Here is a 23,298-nt window from a genome sequence, read left to right as displayed (position 1 = left end):
TAACCTTACAGTAGCCTCTGCATGTTCAAGTAGAGGGAAGAGTTGCATACCTCTCGCTTTAAATCAAAAGCTAAGAGAATTAAGCTTCGTGAGGAAGGTACATTGAAGTGGAGACAGGCCGAAAGCTAGTCCTCTTGTTCTAAACAGTTAGCCAAGTTGTAAAAGCAAAGGAAATATTCTTGAAGGAAATTAAAAGTGCTGCTACTCCAAAGAACACATGAATGCTAAGAAAGCAAAACAACCTGATTGGTGATATGGAGAACGTTTTAGTGGTGTAGATAGACAATCAAACCAACCACAACATTCCCTTGAGCCAAAGCCTAACCCAGAGCAAGGCCCCAACTCTGTATTTAAGGCTAAGAGAAGTGAAGAAGCTGCAGAAGAAAAGTTTGAAGCTAGCAGAGGCTGGTTTCTGAAGTTTGAGAAAATAAGCTGTTTCTGTAACATAAAAGTGCAAGGCGAAGCAACAGTGCTGATGTAGAAGCTGCAGCAAGTTATCCACATCTAGGTAAGATCATTAATGAAGGTGGCTACACTAAGCAGATTAGTGATGTAGGTAAAACAGCCCTCTATTGGAAGAAGATGCAACCTAGGACTTTCACAGAGAGGAGAAGTCAGTGCCTGGTTTCAAAGCGTCAAAGGACAGGCTGCCTCTCTTTTTAGGGGCTAATGCAGCTGGTGACTTCAAGTAGAGGCCAGTGCTCATTTACCATTTTGAAAATCCTAAGTCCCTAAAGAATTATGCTAAATCGACTCTGCTTGTGCTCCAACAATGGAACTATAAATCCTGGATGACAGTATGTCTGCTTATGGCATGATTTGCTGAATATTTTATATCTACTGTTGAGACTTACTGCTCAGAAAAAGATTCCTTTCAAAATTTATTGCTCATCCTGACAATGTACCTGGTCACCCAAGAGCTCTGATAGAGATGTACAATGAGACTAATGTTTTCATGCCAGCTAGCATGACATCCATTCTGCAGCTCATGGATTAAGGAGTAATTTCAACCATCAAGTCCTGTTATTTAACAAATATTTTGTAAGGTTATAGCTGCCTTAGGTAATGATTCTGCTGATGGATCTGGGCAAATTGAAAACCTTCTAGAAAAGATTCACCATTATAGATGTTAAGAACATTTGTGACACATGGAAAGAGGCCAAAATATCAACATTAATAAGAGTTTGGAGGAGTTGGTTTATTTCATTGCGGATGCCTTTGAGGGGTTCAAGACTTCAGTGGGGGAAGTAACTCCAGATGTGGCAGAAATAGCAAAGGAACTGGAATTGGATATGCAGCCTGAAAAAAATGGCTGCACCGTTGCAATCTCATGATAAAACATTAATGTATGACAAGTTACTTCTAATGAATGAGCAAAGAAGGTGGTTTCTCGAGATGGAATCTAATAAACTCTAAAGTAAAAAAAATGGAAAATAATTAAAATAGTGTTGTCATTGTGAGATTATGGTTGAGTATTTTCATCTGAATGTTTTTAAGTATTCCTTACAATAGTGCTCTGATATGCATGCAATCTAATGTAAGAAGAACCTACTCCTGGTGAAGATGCTGTCAAGGTAGTTGAAAGGACAACAGAGGATTTAGAATATTACATAAACTTAGTAGTAGCAGGGTTTGAGAGGACTGATTCCAGTTTTGAAAGGCTTTCTGCAGTGGATCAAATGCTATCAAACAGCATCATATGCTACAGAGAAATCATTTGTGAGAGGGAGAGCCAACCAATGTGGCGCACTTCACTGATGTCTAATTTTGGAAATTGCCGCACTCACCCTAACCTTCAGCAGCCACCGCCTGGCCAGTCGGCAGCCATCAACGTTGGAGAAGACCCTCCACACCAAAAAGATTGTGATTCACTGAAGATTCCGATGATGGTTAGCATTTTAAAAAGACTTTTTAAAATTAAGTCATGTGCATTGGGTTTTTTTGACATAATGCTTTTGCATTATGTTTTTGCAAGAACATGTTTTTGAAATGGATGCCTTGGCAATCAAAGCTTAAGTCAGTCACTTGAATTACACGAAAAACAGTCAGGACTTACACTACACTGTAGCTTTGTAGTAAGTTTTGAAATCACAAAGTGTGAGTCTTCTACCTTTGTTCTTTTTTTATTTTTTTTCAAGATTGTTTTGACTGTTTGGGGTTTCTTGAGTTGCCATATAACTTTTAGGTTGGATTTTTCTATTTTTTCAAAAACATCGTTGGGATTTTGAGAGGAATTGCACTGAACTGTAGATCGGTGTAACATTTACATGTAACAGTGTTAAGTACTCCGATTTGTGACGTGGGATGCTTTTCCATCATGTATCTCCTTTTTTAACTTTTTTCAGCAATGTTCTGTAGTTTACATTGTACAGTCTTTTACCTCCTTGTTAATTTCTACATTTTTTTATTCTTTCGATGCTGTCATAAATGGAATTGTCTTATGATACCCTTTCTAATAGGGATTCCCCCCTTTTTTTCCCTCCTTAATTGCTCTGGCTAGAATTTTTTATTTTATTTTATTTATGTATTTTTAGAGAGAAAGGAAGGGAGGAAGAAAGAGAGAAATATCAATCTGATGCCTCTCACATGCCCCCAACTGGGGGCCTGGCCCACAACCCAGGCATGTGCCCTGACTGGGAACCGAGCCAGCAACCTTTCCGTTTGCAGGCTGGCACTCAGTCCACTGAGCCACACCAGCCAGAGCTAGCTAGAATTTCTCTTTTTTTCTTTTCTTTTCCTTTCCTTTTTTTTTTTTTTGTTCTCTGAGGCATTTTATTTGCACATATGTATTGTATGTCTAGAAAAAGAATCCCAGGATTTTCCCTCCTGTGTGTTCTCGTCTTGCTTCTTCATGGTCGTTGGTGCCCGCTGAGGTGGTCAGCACAGTGAAACCAAACTGACAGAACAAAAGCACATTGTTCTGCCATTTTCCTAGATTTTGGAGCTGCACATCAAATCTGGGGCTGATTACACTTGTTCAATCTGCCTGTAAAGTTCACAGCAATTTTTCCAGCCCTGTGGTCAGTAGTTTCAAATTCACCAATGGAACCGTGCTTCATTACTATAGAAACCAGATGATGACTTTGGTGCATGGCCTGATAAGAACCTGACATTTGCCTCTCTTTTCGACATTGTTGGTACTCTTGAGAGCATCTGTCAGGATATTTATGCACACCATTATAGTGGCACAGAGAGGTGTCAGAAAGAGCTACAATTCCCAATACTATACTGAGCTAAAGTGGCAAAAGCTGGCATCCTTTTCTTGTTTTTCACTCCTTTCATTTAATAGAAATGTAGGCCCAGTGGGGCATTGACTTGCCCAATGTTACACAACAAGTTAGTAGCAAAGCAGGAACTGACCCCCAGATCTCTTAACTTCTTTTTTTATAATATATTTTATTGATTATACCATTACAGTTGTTCTATTCCCCCCCTTCATTCCCCTCCACCCGCACACTCCCTCCCCCACCATTCTCCCCCCCTTAGTTTATAACCACGTGTCTCAACTTCTTTAGATTCTATATTTCCCCCACTATTCTCGCCCTCCCCCTATCTATTTTCTGCCTACCATCTATGCTATTTTCTGTGCCTTCTCCCCCCTTCTCCCCACCCACCCCCCTGTTTCTAACCCTCCATGTGTTCTTCATTTCTATGGTTCCACTCCTGATCTAGCTGTCCTCTTGGTTTGCTTTTGTTTTAGGTGTGGTTGTTAATAACTGTGTGTTTGCTGTCCTTTCACTGTTCATATTTTTCATCTTCTTTTTCTTATATAAGTCCCTTTAGCATTTCATATAATAAGGGCTTGGTGATGATGAACTCCTTGAACTTGACCTTATCTGAGAAGCACTTTATCTGTCCTTCCATTCTAAATGAAAGTTTTGCTGGATAAAGCAATCTTGGCTGTAGGTCTTTGGATTTCATGACTTGGAATACTTCTTTCCAGCCCCTTCTTGCCTGGAAGGTCTCTTTTGAGAAATCCGCTGACAGTCTGATGGGCACTCCTTTGTAGGTGACTGTCCCCTTATGTCTTGATGCTTCTAGGATTCTCTCCTTCATTTTGGTCTTGGCTAATGTAATTACGATGTGCCTTGGTGTGTTCCTTCTTGGGTCCAACTTCTTTGGCACTCTCTGAGTTTCCTGGATTTCCTGGAAGTCTATTTCCTTTGCCAGACTGGGGAAGTTCTCCTTTATTATTTGTTCAGATACCTTTTCCATTCGTGGCTGTTTCTTTCCCCCTTCTGGTACCCCTATAATTCGGATGTTGAAACGTTGAAAGATGTCCTGGAGGTTCCTAAGCCTCTCCTCATTTTTTTTGAATTCTCATTTCTTCATTCCTTTCTGGTGGGATGTTTTGTTCTTCCTTCTGGTCCATTCCATTGATTTGAGTCCCCGTTTCCTTTCCATCACTATTGTTTTCCTGTGCATCTCCCTTCATTTCAATTAGTTTAGCCTTCATGTGTTCCTCTAATTTGTGACTATAATCTACCAGTTCTGTGAGCATCCTGATAAGTAGTGTCTTGAATTGTGCTTCTGAGAGGCTGGCAATTTCTCCGTCGCTTAAGAGTTATTGGCTCTGGGACTTTGAGTTCTTCTTGCGCCATCTTTCGGGTTGTTCGTGCCTGTTCTGTAGCAGGATCAGAGCCCTAAAGTGTTCACTAGAACAGGGCAACTAAGTCGCTGGGTTGTGACGTTGTATGTGGGGGCAGGGTCAAAGAGGGACAATGGCTCTCACTGGTATTGCAGGGCAACTAAGTCGCTGGGTTGTGATGCTGTATGTGGGGGCGGGGTCAAAGAGGGACTATGGCGTCCTGTCCGCCGCCTGCCACCACGGCCCTCACCGGTGCCGCGGTTGCTGCCGTCACCGGGCCCATGCGTTTCTGCGTGCCTGGGTCTGGAGCCCTGTCCTGCCTGACCCTGCTCGCTGCTGGCTCCGCCCCTCTTACCGTCCCCGTTGAACGGTTAGATGTAGTCGGACTTCCTTCCGTATAATTCAATTTTCTGTCCTTTGGTGTGTCTTTGTTTCTCCAAACCTTTGTTGTATTCAAACTTGGTTGTGGGAGAAGGCACAGTGTTTCCACCTATGCCTCCATCTTGGCGGAAGTCCAGATCTCTTAACTTCTGATCCAGTGTTCTTTCCATTGTATGGCTAACAGAAATAGGGTAGCTGGTTGTAGAAAGGAGGCCACATGAGTCCTTATTCTAAGTTCACTTAAAATATTTTCACAGTAGTAAATCGTAATAGATGACAGTCTTTAGAAATTTTAGCATTATGGGATTTTTTTGATGTGTGATTTATAATTCTGAGTTTTACATCTGATACATAGAACCTCAATGTTTACGAACATCATTATTCTTTGTATTTCTTCAGTGCGGTTACAATTGGAACTGATATGCTGGAACTGGACTGCCACATCACGAAAGATGAACAGGTTGTTGTGTCTCACGATGAGAATCTGAGGAGATCAACTGGGGTCAATGTGAACATCTCAGATCTCAAGTACTGTGTAAGTATAAAACTCATGATAAACTAATACCTCATAGAGATGAAGGCCTGTAAGATTTTTTAAAACAGTGAATATCAGAGAGTGCTTCAATAAATAATTTTTAAAAAATGATAGTGATTAAATAATGAATGTCAAAGGAAACTTTAGGGTACTATTCTGAGTTTCAGTGAAGATGTGCTCACTATGTATATATGTGGAAACTTAGTTTTATAAATATTTTCTTTTTTTTTTAAGTTTTATTTTTAGAGAGAGGGGAAGGGAGGGAGAAAGAGAGGGAGAGAAACATCAGTGTGCAAGAGATACACAGATCAATCAGTTGCCTCTTGCACACCCCCAAGTGGGGACCTGGCCTTTAATTTAACCCAGGCATGTGTCCTGATTGGGAATTGAACAAGTGACCTTTTGGTTCATAGGCTGGTGCACAATCCACTTAGCCACACCAGCCTGGGCTAATTTTATAAGTATTTTAACAAAATTACCAAAGTCCTATAATTACCAAAGTCTAGTAAAACTAGTAGAGTTCAACTTGTCTGAAGTATTCTGTAATTTATTTGATTCAGATTAAATATGAAAATTAGTTTTAGTCTTAAAGTCTTAAGAACCCCTTAAAGGGTTCTTCAAGGGAAAGAACCCTTTAACAATCTTACTTTAGTGCTTTACGTACTCATTATAGTAAATACTGATAAACCAAAGGAAAAATGCTCAATTTTGCCACTTAAAACTTATGATAACATGTATGTATACCTTGTGTGTTGTTTATATAGTTGTCATCCTGCTGTGTATTATATACATATAGTATTTTTAAACATTTTGGCATGGTACAGCTGTTTCTTTTGAATAGATTTGAGTTTTTAGAGTAGTTAGAGGCTTACAGCAAAATTGAGCGAGAAAGTACAGAGAAGTCTCACGTAACGTCTGACCTGATACAGGCACAGCCTGCCTCCACCCTCACTGTCAACATCCTGCACCAGAGGTACATCTGCTACAGCTGATTAACCTACGTTGGCACGTCAGCATCACCCAAAGTCCATAGTTTACGTCAGGGTCCACTCTTGGGGTTGTACATTTCATAGGTTTTGACAATAGCGTCACATAGAATATCATTGCCCTGACCTTCCTGCACCCCCCACGGTCCCCGACAACCACTGATCTTTTTACTGTCTCTGGAGTTTGCCTTTTCCAGAATGTCATAGAGTTAGCATTGTACAGTCCTGAGGCTCTTCAGATTCCATGCTTATTTTTCATAAACATTTCAAATGACTGCAGTTAATCCATTGAGTGAATATGTATTTATTTTTAACCATTCCTCTGTTGCTGAACCATTATAGTTAACACTGCACTGAGCAACTTTATGCATAAAGATAAAGTTTTCTCTATGCTTATATGCTTCTATAACTTTATTTAAGAGATATAAATATATGTTTATAAACATATATATTTATATTTATTAAATATTTATATAAAGATAATCTCTGTATTTAAAATTATTTCCCTAAATAAACTTCCAGCAAAGAAATTGTTGGGTAAAAGATTAGGAATATTATCTTGAAAAGACTAAGAATAATACATATTGAAAGTTGCTACTGACAGCTTTCTTTTAAAAAGTATTTAAAGAGTTCTAGAATCTGATACTAGAACTGTCGTTTTGCTGTACTCTAACCATTATTTGGGCATTATAATTATACCAAACATTTCCTAATTTGCTAGATAAATTTTAGTTGACATTTATTTATATGCATTTACAGATACTTCTGTATGATCTTAAGTCATTTTTTTCCTTTGAACTATCTATTCTTAACATATATCTACTGAGACCTTGGTATATTTATTTTTATAAAAGGTCCATGTTAAATAACAAAGATTTCTAGTAGGCTGTGAAACTAAGTAATTACATGATTAATTTACTGTTGGGAATGTTCTGCTAAAGGGTGCCCTATATACACCTATGTAGTGTTTGTCTTTTTGAAGAAGCAAATCTTTATTTCTTAAGATATTCAAATACTTTTGATTTTTTGAGAGCTAACTTTTTTCAATCATATTTTTTAAAGGAACTCCCAACTTACCTTGGCAAACTGGATGTCACATTTCAAAGAGGTAATATTTCCCATTTACAGCTTAACCATTTGTATTAAACTATATTCACTTATGCAGAGAATCAGATATATAGGTGTGTTGTCTCACATAGTGAGTTCCAGCTGAAAGTACTGCCCTCCAGGGTCATTCTCCCAGGCCAGCAGTCTGAAATCTTGACCCTGAAATGATGAAATCCAGAGATTTAATTGGTCCATTCTGTTAAGTTTATGAACAGTTAATTTAAACGTAAATACTAATGACAAGAATCCCAGATATTATTAGGGATGCGTTGTACCCCTAAAGCTTCTAATTCTGGAATGTTACTATAACTTACAGTAATCATAAATTAAATAAATGAATAAATGAAAAGAAATTGAAGGGACCCCTTTCAGATCCTTCCTGATTGATAGTCTCACATTTGAGTCTATGTCACTTAGGTATTCCATATTTTAAATTTTAAAAAGCATTCTGTTACTCAAATAAACCATCCATTTCCTAGTCATCTTCACTTTTTAATTACCAGCACAGCATTTTCCTTTCTTTTGAGGGAAAATGTCTTACAAAGAAACGTATCCCTTGGCCCCAGTTTGCCGGTCTCGTTGGAATGGAATGTGTTGGAGTGGAAGGTCCACCTCCTGAGACACAGGAGACGGCACGTAGACGTCTGAGCAGGCGCAGGCTCCCTCACTGTCACGGTTCAGCCTCGTGTTCTGAATGATTCAAACGTGGTAACCTAGTAAAGCGATAAGATGTTTCATGGTATGGTCCATGGTGTGGCTCGCATATAGTTAAAACTTGGATTAAATGTCAAGGATCTAATGCTATTAATTTTCAGAAATACCTGTAACTGCTCTGTGCATTAGATTTAAAATTGGCCAGTAAAATTTCTCTTTGGAAAATGTTAGAAAGGCAAATAAAAATTAGAAAATTGTTTAAATTCACTACCTCTAAGTGATACTTGGATCTGATGTTTGTTGATTTCTGCCTTCCAAGTGTAAGCATCATGAAGGTGTGTTGGTTCAAGGAAACACTGTTCCCATTCTTATAATTAATAGTAGTATACTCGCCAAGCTTTTCTCATCTTTGTGTCAACTGCCAACTTGTGAAGGTTAAGAAAATTGCATAAGTGAAGGTTTTTTTTGTTTTTCCCTTTGTAGAGCAAAGCCCCACAAAGATTAAAAGATCTTTCCAGAAAAAAAGTTTCATTTTTTCCTGGTTTTTCTTCCTCCCTCATGAAGTTGTAATGCTTTTGAATGTGAAGAGACCTTTGAGACCATCTGATTCAGTCTCTTCCTGTTATGGATAAGGATACAGGCCTAAAGGTGCAAAGTAAGGTCATGCAGCCAGTAAATAACAGAGGCAGGCCTTGAGCCTAGATCTCCTCCTTACCAGCCCAGTATTCAGCCTCACCTTATTGCCTCTCCACCTGGAGCCTCTTCAAATGCCTTATTAATAGCAATGCCATGTACTCTCAAATTTCAGACAACTGTAAAAAATAATTAAGTTTAGTTCATATTGCATCCAACTCATTAATTTACAAAGTTTACAGTATTTGAAACAGACTAATACATAGTACTGCATAAACTTGACTCAGATCAGGCAAAAAGCTGTTCGGTTTTTATTCTTTTTTTAAAAAAATATTTTTTTGTTTTTAGAAAGAGGGGGAGGGAAGGAGAAAGAGTGGGAGAGAAACATCAGTGTGTGGTTGCCTCTCATGAGCCCCCTTCTGGGGACCTGGCCTGCAACCCAGGCATGTGCCCTGACTGGGAATCGAACAGCAACCCTTTGCTTCATAGGCCTGTGCTCAGTCCACTGAGCTACACCAGCCAGGGCTGTTCAGTTTTTTTCTATCCCATTTCTCTGCTCAGAACTCTTGTTTATTTTAAATACTGACGAGAGCGAAACTACCAACTCTCAGAGGAACAAACACATTGGGCCTTTTTGTGTTTCACATCTTCACTGGAGAAGGATCATGTTTTTGTTTACAGGTGCTTTCGTGTACTGCAGGTTACAGGAAAAAGAAGGAACATCAAAATGTGTTAACCAGAGTTTCTTATTTATCCTGCTTACTTGAAAGTAGTCCTTCTTCATGGAAAAGAATACTCTGGATAATCTAAAGTCTACTCTCATGACCAGTTGTAAACCGTTGGCATGCTATACAGGCTACTTCACTCGACACAGCCTATGGCAGACTTGCTTAGCGTTCTTTTTTTAATATTTAAATTTTTTTCAATTATATTTGACACTCAGTATATTAGTTTCTAGCATTCTTGTTTTTTATTTTTCCTTTTATTTTCCACCTGGTTGTCCTCTGCCCAGAACAATACTGGGGACAAACTTCTTTCTCAAGTGCTTTTTTTTTTTAAACATTCTCTGCAGACTGAGACATCTAATTTAATTATCTTCATTTTAGCACACTTTTTTTTTCTTACCACACTTTAATTTTCTTGTTTCCCCATGATTTGATGCTATATCATTTTGGTGTAATGGGCCACTTTGTTGTTCCATAGTTTTTGTCTGTTGGCCTTTTTCTGGGTTGATTCTTACATATATCTTACTTGTGTGTGAATACCTATTGCCCATGGCAATTCTTTTGATTGCTGAATTAATTTGTCCACACTTAACAAGCTAACAAAATTATTTTTGACTAGAACAGCACTGTTTAAAGAGAGTTTTCCTTAGTAATATCAATGTTTTTTGCACTGTCCAGCACAACAGCCAGTAGCCAGTAGCCACAGGTGACTAATGAGCACTTGAAATGCGCCTAGTGCATCTGAGCACCTGAATGAATTGTTAATGTTATTTAAATATAATTTAAATAACCCTATGCAGCTACTGACTGCCATACTGGATGTACAGAACCGAACATCATGTTCAGACTTTTTAGGTAGTAAGTGACAGAAACCAGTTTATACCAGCTTGAGGGGAAAACACGACATTTATTTTATTACCAACTGTCTAGGATGGTGGTGGCTCTGACATTAAACGTTACTGGATCCAGGGGTGCCAAAAGGACTCTTTTTGCTTCATTTCATGGTTCTGCTTCTCTGGGGTCTTACCCTTTTCTGCTGTGGATGGATTTTGTCCGTGTGGCAGGGAACATGATACAACTGTAAATTCACATCCTGCCTGCACTGTGACCCCAGGGGGGAAAGGAGATCTCCCCTCTGAGCTTCAAGGGGAGAGTTCTAGGGAAAGAAACCAATTGGCCCAGACTAGGCCATGTGTCCACCTGGAAACCTTCACTGTGGGTAAAGAGCTAAGCGATTATGATTGGCCATGTGCCTGCCTCTGAAATGAATGGTCCTGTTTTTGTCCGCCCGGTGTATTAATGTAATTAATTTTGTAGTCCATGATAAGTTTAAACTCTTTAGTTAATTAGTGCTAGAAATCCATTTCCAGATAGTTCAAGAAAAAAATGTTTAAGAATTTATTGGTTTTCATAACTGAGAAGTCTAGAGGTTATATGGCTTCAGACATGACTGATTCCAGTTGCTCAAACAATAATAGGTCTCTATCTTCATTTCTTTCTGCTTTCATTTGCTAGCTTTGTTTTTAGGCACACCTTCTCCATGTAAAGATGGACTTCTGACAACGTCAAAAGTACATGACCCATTCAGCTGAGGATTTCAGGAGACCTCTCCTAGTGTCCATGTTGTTACGGTACAGGGTATTGTACTCTCTGTGGCATGGATACAGAGCCAAATGATTGACAGCCCCCTCAGAATGACCCAGAGCCCCATCTGACTTGCAAGAAATAAGAAAAAGGCAATAGGAATAGGATACAGAACAGACAAAATAGGAACAGATTTTTCCTTTTTTTGGTCTTATTCATATAAGCCTTTATTATAATTAATGTCCACATTGATTTAATTTACCTTTTTTGATATGCTCCTTCGTTTTGATTTGCTGTTCAATAAGGATGAAATAAAGGATCTTTCACTGTTATTCACAGATGAGTAGAACTGCAGTTTCAGATGGAAGGGGAAATTTTTATAGTAGTTACATGGTGTGGAGAGTATATTATGTAAATGATTAGAGGCAAAGGGACTAGGGAAATAATAAAGAAAATAACCCTCAGAGTACATAAAGAGTGTTTAAAACCCTCTTCTAATCTTTTCCTGACTCAGTTTTCTTTGAGTTGAGCCACGTTGGTGTCATCCTTCAACATGTTACTGAACTACCGTGTTTTTCTCTTGCCTGAACACGCTATTCTCAATCTCTGAAAAATTCAATGGTGATAGCAGAGCAGAACTTTGGAAACAATCTCCATATCCACTGGTAGGGTATAGAGAAGGAAAAAAAATATTTTTCTTTCTACCCTTATAGACTCTCAGCTGGGACTCTAACAAAAGAGAGATTAATAAGAGAAAGAGAAGCAGAATTTATTACTATGTATGTCTCAGGGGAGAAACTCAGAGATGGCTGCAACCTGAGTTTAGATAGCATCTTAAAAAAAAATAAAACCCAGTACATTTTCAGAGAAGTAACAAGACAAAGGAAAGACTTTGAGTTTCTAGGGGGCAAATTGTGGGCAGGTAAATACACGGGGGAATAACAGAGGGTAAAGGCCAGTCAGTGGGTTGTTTTGTAGAGTCCTGTGGTGCTGATACGTCTCTGGGGTTGTTGGTGAGTGGTGTTTGTACAAATTTAAGTCTTGTTTTGAGGCAAACGGGGGAAGGACAGAGAGCCTGTTTTATCCCTATCTGATTTTCTCAATTGCCTTCAGTTCAGAGTAATCCTTATACCAAAGCAGCGTATTTCGGAGTGGCAAACACTGACACATTTTAAGGGGAGTGGTTACACAGAAATAATTAAATTGAGGCATGGCTACTCGGTGGAGGGTTTTATTTACTTATTTATTTAGATTGATTCTAGAGAGAGAAAGGAATGAAGAGTCAGAGAGAGAAACATCGATTCGTTGTTCCACCTATTCATGTGTTCACTGGTTGATTCTAGCATGTGCCCTTTTCGAAGATCAAACCCACAACCTTGGAGTATGGGGATGATGCTCTGAGCAACTGAGCTACCCGGCCAGGGCTCAGTGGAATATTTTTAAAACCTTTAAAATAATAGTTAGAATAACATTGGTGGATTCTGTCAATGTCGGTATCATGGTCATGATATTATATCATTGGGGAGTCTGAATAAAGGGTGCACAGACTCTGTATTATCTCTTATGGCTGCATGTGAATCCACAGTTATCTCCAAGAGTTGAATGAAAAACTTTTAAATTGTAATTATAAATACAGTATATTAACATGCAGTATTTATTTTTTCCTGACGTAAAAGGTCAGGTTAAAAGCTGTAGGCACGCTGTAACTATTAAATTATGCCCAGGAAAAAAAGAGGTACACCAGTGGTCACAGTGGCTATATCTAAATTGCGTTTCAGATTCTTTTTTATACCTTTCATCATTTTGTAAATGTCCTATTGTGACTACTCCTTTATCTCTTCTAATCATCAGAAAAAGTAAGTTATCTTTTAAAAGTACGTTTAAAAACCTTGCCTCCTCAGCGTGCCAGAGCGAAGGGAAAGACAACCGCATCCCGTTGCTGAAGGAAGTGTTCGAGGCCTTCCCCGACACTCCCATCAACATCGACATCAAAGTCAACAACAACGTGCTGATTAAGAAGGTACCGCGGGCGTTGCCTCCTCTGAGTGTGCTGCATCCGATTCCATGAACTAATAAAGTGCCGCGTAGATCGACCGCGTTCACGGAGATGTGGCGATGCCACATCCAGGGGCCAGTGCTGCTCTGAGCAGCGCCCCGTGGGCCAGACCCCGCGCTGCAGGGCAGCCTGTTCTCGGAGTTGCCGTGTCTCGGTCGTGGGTAAAGGTGACCTCCAAGAACCAGCAGCACCGCATTTACGTAATTAACTTCTACTTTAGCTGGTTTCGTGTGGAGTCAGTACGTGTCAAATTACCAAGTAGTTATATTCTGTTAGATACATCATACAATGGCTAAGTGTAAGTAATTCCTTACATTTTGTTAAATAATCTGATTTTATACACTGCTTCTTCCAAAAGTTTGTGCTGTTCACTGGCAGATAGTTACAACCTAGTTTTTAAAAATGAGTAATGTAAGTGGACTTACAGGTAGGCATATGCATAAAAGTGTGAATTTTCATTTGCAGGTTTCTGAGCTGGTGAAGCAGTATGGACGAGAACACATAACAGTGTGGGGGAATGCCAGTTACGAGATTGTAGAGAAGTGCTACAGAGAGGTAATTCTTCAAAATGTGGTACAGAGTGATCTCGGTTGTTATTGTGTGTCTGTAAGTGGTAAGTTATTACAGTAATAGTTATTTAAAATTATCTTAGTTCACAGCCTTGATAAGAAAGCCAATCGTTCTGGGTGAAAGCAGCTAACCAGAAGTTTGCTAATGGAGATAATGGATTCATAGATAACTGATTTAATAGAGAAAATGGACCTTGCAATTAAAGTTCCCTATAGTTGGACTGGTTTACAGGATTATTGTTTTCACATGCTGATGTTAGTTGTTTACCAGTAGTTTATTATGTACATCATAAAACAAAATATTTCTGTCTTTTAATGTCTGTTGAGGTAATTTGTAAGGCAGTTGAGTTTTTGGTGTAATTTTTTAAAAAAGATTTTATTTACTTATTTTTAGAGAGAGGAAAGAAGGGAGAAAGAGGAAGAGAAACACCAATGTGTGGTTGCATCTCACAGACCCCCATCTGGGCACCTGGCCCACAACCCAGGCATGTGCCCTGAGAATGGAACCGGTCGCGCCTCTGGTTTGCAGGCTGGCGCTCAATTCATTGAGCCACACCAGCCAGGGGGAATTGTTTGTGTAATTTTTAATTAAGGAAAAGTATTTAGTCCTTCAGCTGTAGCTCAAGCTTTTCTTCACCTAGAATCAATCAAATTAAGCCAGGATCATGATTATCAGGTAGTATAAAAAGTACGGTTATCCAGTGCTGTTTATTTTCCAATTGAAGAAACGGTATCTACGAGAATTCGTTTGCTAAGATTCTATAAGCAAGTTTAGCTATGTAGTCAGCTAAGAGAATGTGAAATTCGGGATGTTAAAAAGCCTTAAGGATCGAAGACCCTTTTGGAGTTCAAGTGAGAGTGCAGAGGAAGTACGACAGAAGTAGCAATTCCGAAACATGAAGAGTTCTTCTGGGAAGGCCTCCTTACTAGCAAACGAGGCAAACATAGGCCGCAGAGCAGCAGCATGCCATTAAAGTACAGAGGAGGCCCTTGTTAGGGCGGGCAGGCTTTAGTTACGTGCCGCAGCCTCTCCACCCTCTCCCGCCAGCCCCCGCGTGACTCTTCACAAGCACCAGTTACTGCTTTTAGGTCTCTGGCTCCAAAGTTGCGTGAGTTTGGAGGGCCAGCCCCCAACCCCCTTTTTCCTATAAGCCCTGTTATTCTTAAGCTATGAATTTGCAGAAATCGGAGACTTGTGTATTGTGTTGCAGCTGACACACCTGTATATAAATAAGCTGAAAATACTACAAAGCAGACAGACACAGGGGAAAAAGAAATCTTCAAACTTATTTACTCTATTTTTTTTTAAATAAAGAGGTGGGTAATTTAGAGCTAATATTTAAAATAAATTAATTTTATATTATTTTTCAATATACTTTTATACAGAAAATTCAAATTTATCATAATTTTTATTTGTTTTAGAGACAAATATAGGAGGAGCCAGGGAGAAGGGTGTTTGGGGAGTTGTTCATAGGGGTTAGAGCTTGAATTTGTAAGAAGAAAAGGGTCCATACATACAGGAAGCTGGCATTCTAAGGGCTTGGAGATCTTAAACACATTTTCCAACAGAAACTTAAAATGGTGGTTAGATTCTTGGGCTAGTTTACAAAATCCTATTTATATTTGATTTGTAATATAGTTAAGGGATGATATATTTGCAACAGTATACTATATATCTCTATATGGATACAGTTATGTATTTTTCCACAGAAGTAAGGTTACTTCTTTGCATCATCACTTCTTTGTCTTGTTCCATTAGATTTGGTGTATTTAATCCCCAGTGGTTAAGCACTGTTACCAACAGACAGAAGCAGGACTATAAAACCACAGAGTAGGGAATACAGAAACTTGAATATCATCAGTTAACACTGTGGGGCTCCAAGACAGACACTGACCCATTCCTCACCAATGAGCCATTTCTAAGTGTGGTGCATTTGGATATTGATAATTCAGGGACTGCTTTTTTTTTTAAAGATTTTATTTATTTATATTTAGAAGGAAAGAGAGGGAGAGAAATATCAATGTATGGTTGCCTCTCGTGTGTCCCCTGCTGGGAACTGGCCTTCAGCCCAGGCATGTGCCCTGACTGGGAATCGAACCGCGATCCTTTGCTTCACAGGCCCACGCTCAATCCACTGAGCTACACTAGCCAGGGCTCAGGGACTGCTTTTAATAGATGTCAAGATACAGTCTGGAAATTTTGAAGGTTGTGAAATAATCCCCTTTATTTGAGCAGTTATAAAGTAACCTAATATTGTCTGTGTCTTTTAGAATTCAGACATTCCCATACTCTTCAGTCTACAGCGTGTTCTGCTCATTCTCGGCCTGTTCTTCACTGGTCTCTTGCCCTTTGTGCCCATTCGAGAACAGTTTTTTGAAATCCCAATGCCGTCTATCATGTTGAAGTAAGTGGTTACCTGTTTTCATCAATTGTCAATTGCAGGAGGACTAAGACAAAGTTTCTTAATATCAATATTAATGATAAAGAATAGATTGCTGTAGTTACTTCCATGTTTGATTAACTGACCTATATTGACAATACTATTTTTTAAAAATCCTCACCTGAGAATATTTATTTATTGATTTTAGAGAGAGAAAAAGGGAGAGAGAGAGAGAAACAGAAACCTCAGTGTGAGGGAGAAGCACGGATCTGCCGCCTCCCGTGGGCGCCCCTACTGGGAGTTGAACCCGCGACCCTCTGGTGTAGGGACAGTGCTCCTGCCCACTGAGCCGCTTGGCTGGGGCAGCAGTGTTTTCTGACATAATCAAGACACATTCTTTAAAATGAATGATAAAGGATTATAAGCATTTAATCTGGACCCATCTCCTGTAACAGTGACTTTCTTTAATACTTCTTAAAATTAGGTAAAAAGAATTGAGCTTAATTGTTGAAGTTTAATAAGTCCCTTACTCTAACATCCAATAACAATTGCCCTCCAACTTCCTTTCTTCCTCATTCATGGACAGATGTACAAAGCTGAACTTCCATTAAACTTCAAATTCACCACTGGTGTTAATACATTTAGGAAGAAAAATAGCCACTACTACAACAACCCCAAAAAGCCCTCTGGAGATGGAGACAGAAAATGATAGAATCTGTTTATCTATGATACTTCCATGTATGCGTAACTATAGGGTACGAAGCCTTGCTTTTCACACACTAATTTCCTGCAAAGAAAAAAACACGGAACACTTAACATTGCCTGGCAAATAATAAGCACTCAGTAAATGATAGGTTTTTCCTCATTAAATTATCTTTATCACTATTATTAAAAACAGATAGCTTTATCTCATGATCCTGCACCCTCAGAATGTTGTTTCTAACTATAAATTTATAATAATAACCACCAAGCCATGACAAAGGAACTCAAGAGTTCCCGGGGAGACCACTTAAATGTGATTTCACCTGTATGAAAACTCTTTTCATCCCCAAACAGAACTTTAGAAAAATCAGGCTGGAATATTAGTCATTAATCATTAGAAAATATTGGTGAGCAAAGCAGTTTGGTCAGTACCCTTGTATTCAGCATCTATGTTTCTGGCCAGTTTGAGTTTTGTTTTTTGTGTTTCTTTAAGATTCTGTTCATTTATTTTTAGACAGAGGAGAAAGAGAGGGAGAGAAACATCAATGTGTGGTTGCTTCTCACGTGCCCCCCATCAGGGGCCTGGCCAGCAACCCAGGCATGTGCCCTGACTGGGAATTGAACCAGTGACCCTTTACTTTGCAGTCCGGCACTTAATCCACTGAGCCACACCAGCCAGGGCAGTCTGAGTTTCTTAGTGATAAACATTTTTATCTGTTCCCAGGTATATTTGTTAGCAGTCTTTGTAGCTATTTCTCAGACAAAACAACAGAAATCACTTTTTGTTTAAAGAAATAATTTTCCTTTGCTAGAGTAAAATGATTTCTAACCATTTATTCCTAAAGTACTTAGCTTTCCCTTGGCCTGGAATGGACTATTGTGCTTTTTACATGACCTCTGTGTGTTCATTTTAGGAGCGCATATTATTCAAATACAGATATAAGAACAAATTTCATAGAATTAATCTTGTTTCTGAAAAATGATTATGGATTAAGACACAGGTAGAATTTCATGTGTATATGTTTTAATGTTTGGGGTTTTGTTTGTTTTATAGAAGACAATGGGTACTTCCTAAGACAACATAATAATTTGTGTGTAATGAGGCAATTAGGGTTTGAGATACTAAATCCCTGAGATTCCTGAAATAGCAACCAGGACTTTCCACCTTGGCTAGACTTAGAGAAAAAAGAATTTTATTCAGAGAGCTTCCAATAAAAACGGAATTCAGAGCAAGGAAAAAAGTGGACTTAAGTGTGGCTAATCAGGATTATATACTAAGAGTATATTGATAGGTGGCTTTAGAAAGAGAACAAGAAATGAAGACCTGGGGAGACTGAGAGTCACTTTGCCCTGTTCAGCCTCGAAGCTGAGACGTCTTCACGGAGGAGAGGCTGCTCGGAGATTCCCTCTGGGCACGGCCGCGAGGTGGTAGCACAGGTGGAGGTCGCTCAAGGCGCCCGAGAGAGTGGAGAGGAAACCCAGCAGAGCTCTGAAAGCCGTGTGCTCTCTCAGTAGCAGAGTAATCAGACAGCACGGGGCCTCTGTCTTCAAATGTTGAAAGGGAAAATAAAAAACCACGCTGTTCGAGGGTTTTTTGTCTCATTTGGCCGTGTGTGTAAATCTGCTGCACACTGTACTAGAGTGTGGCAGACAAAGCAAGAGAACAAGGCTTCACCGAAAAACGAAGAGAAGAGGTGTGAGCCCTGGGCACTCAGGGTCCCTGGAAAGGGGACTTTTTTCTCTAACCTTTGAATAGTGGCGCAAAAAGCCTGAAATCAGTAGAAGTAGAGACCCCAACTGGGCTTTAATTTATGTTTGTCCTTCTACAAATATTTTTAAGTACAAACTAAGTGCAAGGCACTTAGTTTGTTTTAGCATTTGTTTTTTTAGTTTTAACTTTTTTTGAACTTGTTTTATTTTATCATACTGTTCCTAATTTATGATTCAGATTTTTATTTTGTCACAGGTTAAAAGAACCAGCCACAATGTCCAGAGGTCAGAAGTTTCTCATCTGGCTTTCTGATATGTAAGAATTTTAGTTTCCTGGTATACACACGAGTCATTGTTTTAGCTGTATCTGTTAAACACTATGCTTCAATTTAATGTGGGCCTTCTACATGCAATTTGTAACAAGGATGTGTTGAATACCCACTATACAAATGGATGTGTATGAATCATTTAGAACTAACTTAATTACTGAGGAATCGGGGGGGGTGGGGGGATAATCTCATTGAACTTCAGGAGAAAACTGAGCACCAACCCACCCAAAGTTAGATGATTTCCTTGGGGTTATCTGCCTGGTTAATGGCAGGTCTAGGATATGGTTTAACCATTCAGTCCCTTCTAACTTGTTTCCTCTAGCCTCTAATCAAAAATGTAATAAAAACCCTGGGTGGTGTAGCTCAGTGGATTGAATGCAGGCCTGTGAATCAGAGGATCACAGTTCGATTCCCAGTCAGGGCACATGCCTGGGTTGCAGGCCAGTTCCCAGCAGGGAACTCACGAGAGGCAACCATACATTGATATTTCTCTCCTTCTCTCCTTCCCTTCTGCTCTAAAGATAAATAAATCTTTTTTGAAATTACACCTATTAAAAAAAAACATAATAAAAGAAGTGTGTATAGTGATACAGTATATGTAAAATGTATATTGACTAATGGCACATTCTCAGAAAAATCTGTACCAAGATTTAACAGAAAGGAAGCCCTACCTATAATGAGGGTGGGTATCTTCCTCCCTCCCTCCCTCCCTCCTTTCAAAGATTTTATTTATTTTTAGAGAGAGGGGACAGGAAGGAGAAAGGAAAGGAGAGAAACATCAATGTGTGGTTGTCTCTCACATGCCCTGTGCTGGGAACTTTGGCCCGCAACCCAGGCATGTGCCCCGACTGGGAGTCAAATCAGTGACCCTTTGGTTCATAGGCTGTCACTCAACCTACTGAGCCACACCAGCCAGGGCTGGGAATCTACTTTAAAGAAAATGCCTTAATTTCTAAGACGTGTTGAGTTTATTTTTAGGTAAAAAACACACCATGTGTTATGCGATATTTTGTTGTAAAATGGAACCTTGAATGTTTAAATAATAGTCCTTAGTGACAGCCTTTTTAATTTAGCTCCTCCTTCAAAGAGATGAAAAACTAATTTCATCTTTTCTTTGTGCCACAGGGCTTACTGTTTTTGTTTTATTCCTGATTTAATGTTAGTTTTCAAGGACACATTTTTAATTCACATGATTAAATGCACATGATTTTTAGTTTTTGTTCTTTAATCATTCTTGTAAACATTAACAGACTAGAAATGAGATGTGTAACTTTTCAGTAGAATTAGTTCCCAGCTTGCTCAAGAGATTTATATTCTAAAAGTTCACTTTTAAGTTGGTTTTTTTTGGAGCTAAAAAAGAAATGCTTTTTTGCTATATATAGCACAGTATAGTGAATAGACATTAGGTTTCTAAGAGAGCTCACATAAGACTAATCATTCTATAAATGAATTATGATGTTATAGAACTTGACCCAAGTTTACCATCTACTTTAACTTGCAAATTTAGGAATGCAGACTGCATTGAGCTGCTCCAATAAGAATGAGTCTCTCGAGGATCTAATGGCCGCAAGGAGCAGAAAGAAGGTCCTGGTTATTCACCAGCAGGCAACCAGCAGCAGTGAAAAGAGATCCAGCACTTAAATATAAATGCATCCACAGCATCAGTTCTTATTCGAGGCCATTGTTTATATTGCATTGTTTATATTGCAGAAGCATTGGGATCAAATTTAACTAGGAATTACAAACTCTAAATTGACTAAATTAGAACTAAGGACTAATTTTAGTCCTTCGTGGGGCTAAGAAGCACCTAAACCTGTTCTCCTTTTGTTTTCTAGTTTACTAATGAGAAAGGCTTTGTTTGACCACCTCACAGCCCGGGGCATTCAGGTAAATTTCTGGGGTGATGCATCTTGGCGCCAGCATAGTTTACCGGTTTAACTCAAGTGTAAGGGGAAGGGACTGTTAACTGACCTAATTTGGTCCCCACTCTGCTGACACGGGTTTGCTGGTCGACGTACAGGAGACCTTAAGCTCCGCCTGACAGTGAACAGGAGAAAGTCCATTCATGGGCAGGCAACAGGGCTGGGGCAGTGCCGGTTCACAGTGATGGTTTCGTAAAACTGCGTGTTTAAAAGATTATTTCTTAAGTGTGATGAGGTCGTAGTGGATAAATGTTACTGTAAAAGTAATTTTCTGTCTTAACATTTCTTCTCATCCTTCTCACGCTTCTAATTTCCAGGTGTATGTTTGGGTATTAAATGAAGAACAAGAATACAAACGGGCTTTTGACCTGGGAGCGACCGGGGTGATGACAGATTACCCGACAAAGCTTAAGGAGTTTTTACACGGTTTTCAGCACAGAAAAGGTAGTCCTCAGAAGCATTCAAAGAAAACGTGAGAAGACCTAAGGAAAAAAAAATTTCACCATCATGTTCCTAAGCCATTTCCAGAATGGTAAAAGGTTTAATCAGTTAAGTTTTATTACCTCATTTTTAAGCCTGTCTGAGAATGTACACACAATATATTGTGTATTTATTTTAAATAATATTGCATATTTTGCATTTGTAAATTGTTTAGAAATAACTGATTGTAAGATGTAAGTAGAGGATTATTGATCAAGATTTCTGTATCTGATTTTATTATTATAAGTAATTCTGGAATTGAAGACTCTTGGATAACTTCATACTTTCACTGGAATAAAGTTAGCTAGTTAGTAAAACAAAGCCATTGAAGTTCACTCCAGCTATTTTGAATTGTCGTGTTATTTCTAGACTAGTTACTGGGGGAAAGTTCAGTGGAAGGTGAGCTTGGGAATCAGTGATGTGGTTACCTGACAAGGTGTGCGTGTCAAAAGAAAGCAGACTCACAGAGAAACCGAACGTTTGTTACTTGATCACAAATAAAATCCATAGACTGAATTAGATTTCTGGGTTGCTGTTGTTAATGGGCATTCTATTTAGGATCTTCTCCAGGTGTGTAACAGTGTCTTTTTTTTTTTTGTAAACATTAAACTTGGACTTACCGATTGTAAATTAACACAAGATTCAAATAGTCATATTTTTATGTTTCCTGTAAAGAAATGTAAATTTTCCGTTTTGGGCAATGACTGAGTGTTTGGGCCTACATCTAGATTTTAAATAATATCTTGAGTCCTAATAATAAGAAATGGATGGAAGTATATACATTGTTTTTAACACTTACAGTATAAACTACCTGTTCTGATCTTTAAGAATTTATTCTTCTGAGTATTAACATGGAAACAGAATTTCCCAAAGCATTAGCTATCACTTTCTCAGGTTTTCTGATGTGACCTCATGTAAATCTGTTTCCAGTCTTTTCCACTAATTTTCATGATCTCTTTGGGAGGCAAATATGCTCTGGATCAGTTAGGGTCTTTTAATGAGATCTCGGCTCTCATTTGGAGTTCGCCGGTTTACCGCTGTGAAGGATGGTCTTACTCTCCCTTATCCCTGGGTGACACAGTAACATTTGCTGTTTTGTTTAAACTGAAATAAAGTTTACCAAGAACAAAGTAAGTGTTCTTCATTGTTGTTTGCAATTGTGAATTTACACATCCCTCGTAGATCCTCTTTTACAGAATTTGATGAGGTGATGAATTGATGAATGAATGTACCTGTGATTTCTCCCTAGAGTAAAGAGAACTTGGAAACATTTTATGGCAAAGAACTTGATTCTTGGCGCTTGGACAGGTAATCTATTAAATCTATTAAATGGCTATGAAAACTCTAATTTCCAGCGAGGGCTGGTTCTAGAGATTGGGGTGAGCATCTGGTAGCCACACGGTGGAGAAAGAACAGCTGCAGAGCTGGGATGGGCGAACCGGAGACGTGCATCTTCGCATGTTCCAATACGGAAAACCACTACAGTTGTGCGATACGGCGGCCCTGGAAAGGCGCACTAAGAAGCAAATAGTGAAGAGAGAGTCTGCAGCGGAGAAGAGGGCCAGTTGCGGGGCGGTGCCAAGTTGAAGAGTTTGTTCTGACTCAAGTCTTAATGTCTTGAGTAGGTGGCTGAACTCTAGACACTAAAAACAAGAACCAAAACTGCTTAGGCAATAATATGAGAAAAGCATTTCAGTGCCTAAAGGAAAATGGAAATAGCAGTCTGAGAGTAGGCACCAAAACCAGAGGAGAACTGAAGTGGTCAGGTCTGAGTTGGAAAGGAGGTCAGCGTGCGGAGAGTGGTGGTGTTGGCTGGGGTCTGGGCGCATCGGGGGGCCTCTGTGTGAACTGTGTGATTGTCTAACCCCTGTGCTGTCAGGTACCACCTGAACTAGTACCAAATGCTATCGAATGTGCACTGTGATTTTTAAAAAATATAAAAGTTAAATAAAAAAG

The 23,298-nt window shown here is 39.1% G+C and overlaps 1 protein-coding gene across 1 annotated transcript in view; it reads left to right on the top strand.

Annotated features, from left to right (window-relative positions):
* Positions 1-22,472, top strand: part of GDPD1 (glycerophosphodiester phosphodiesterase domain containing 1) — a 40,523-nt gene extending 18,051 nt beyond the window's left edge. Inside the window, exons 3-10 of the mRNA XM_037070169.1 lie at positions 5,369-5,504; positions 7,553-7,598; positions 13,095-13,213; positions 13,715-13,804; positions 16,090-16,223; positions 18,868-18,927; positions 20,776-20,827; positions 21,180-22,472. Of these exons, the coding sequence (XP_036926064.1) occupies positions 5,369-5,504; positions 7,553-7,598; positions 13,095-13,213; positions 13,715-13,804; positions 16,090-16,223; positions 18,868-18,927; positions 20,776-20,827; positions 21,180-21,338 (796 nt within the window). The 3' untranslated portion in view covers positions 21,339-22,472. The remainder of the gene's footprint in view (positions 1-5,368; positions 5,505-7,552; positions 7,599-13,094; positions 13,214-13,714; positions 13,805-16,089; positions 16,224-18,867; positions 18,928-20,775; positions 20,828-21,179) is intronic.
* Positions 22,473-23,298: the final 826 nt, after the last annotated feature.

This window comes from Sturnira hondurensis, unplaced genomic scaffold, assembly GCF_014824575.4.
Source record: "Sturnira hondurensis isolate 20B ecotype Veracruz unplaced genomic scaffold, ASM1482457v3 Scaffold0018728, whole genome shotgun sequence".
In the NCBI taxonomy this organism is placed as follows: domain Eukaryota; kingdom Metazoa; phylum Chordata; class Mammalia; order Chiroptera; family Phyllostomidae; genus Sturnira; species Sturnira hondurensis.
Note: the sequence above shows the minus strand (reverse complement) of the source record. Positions and strands in the feature narration are given on the sequence as shown.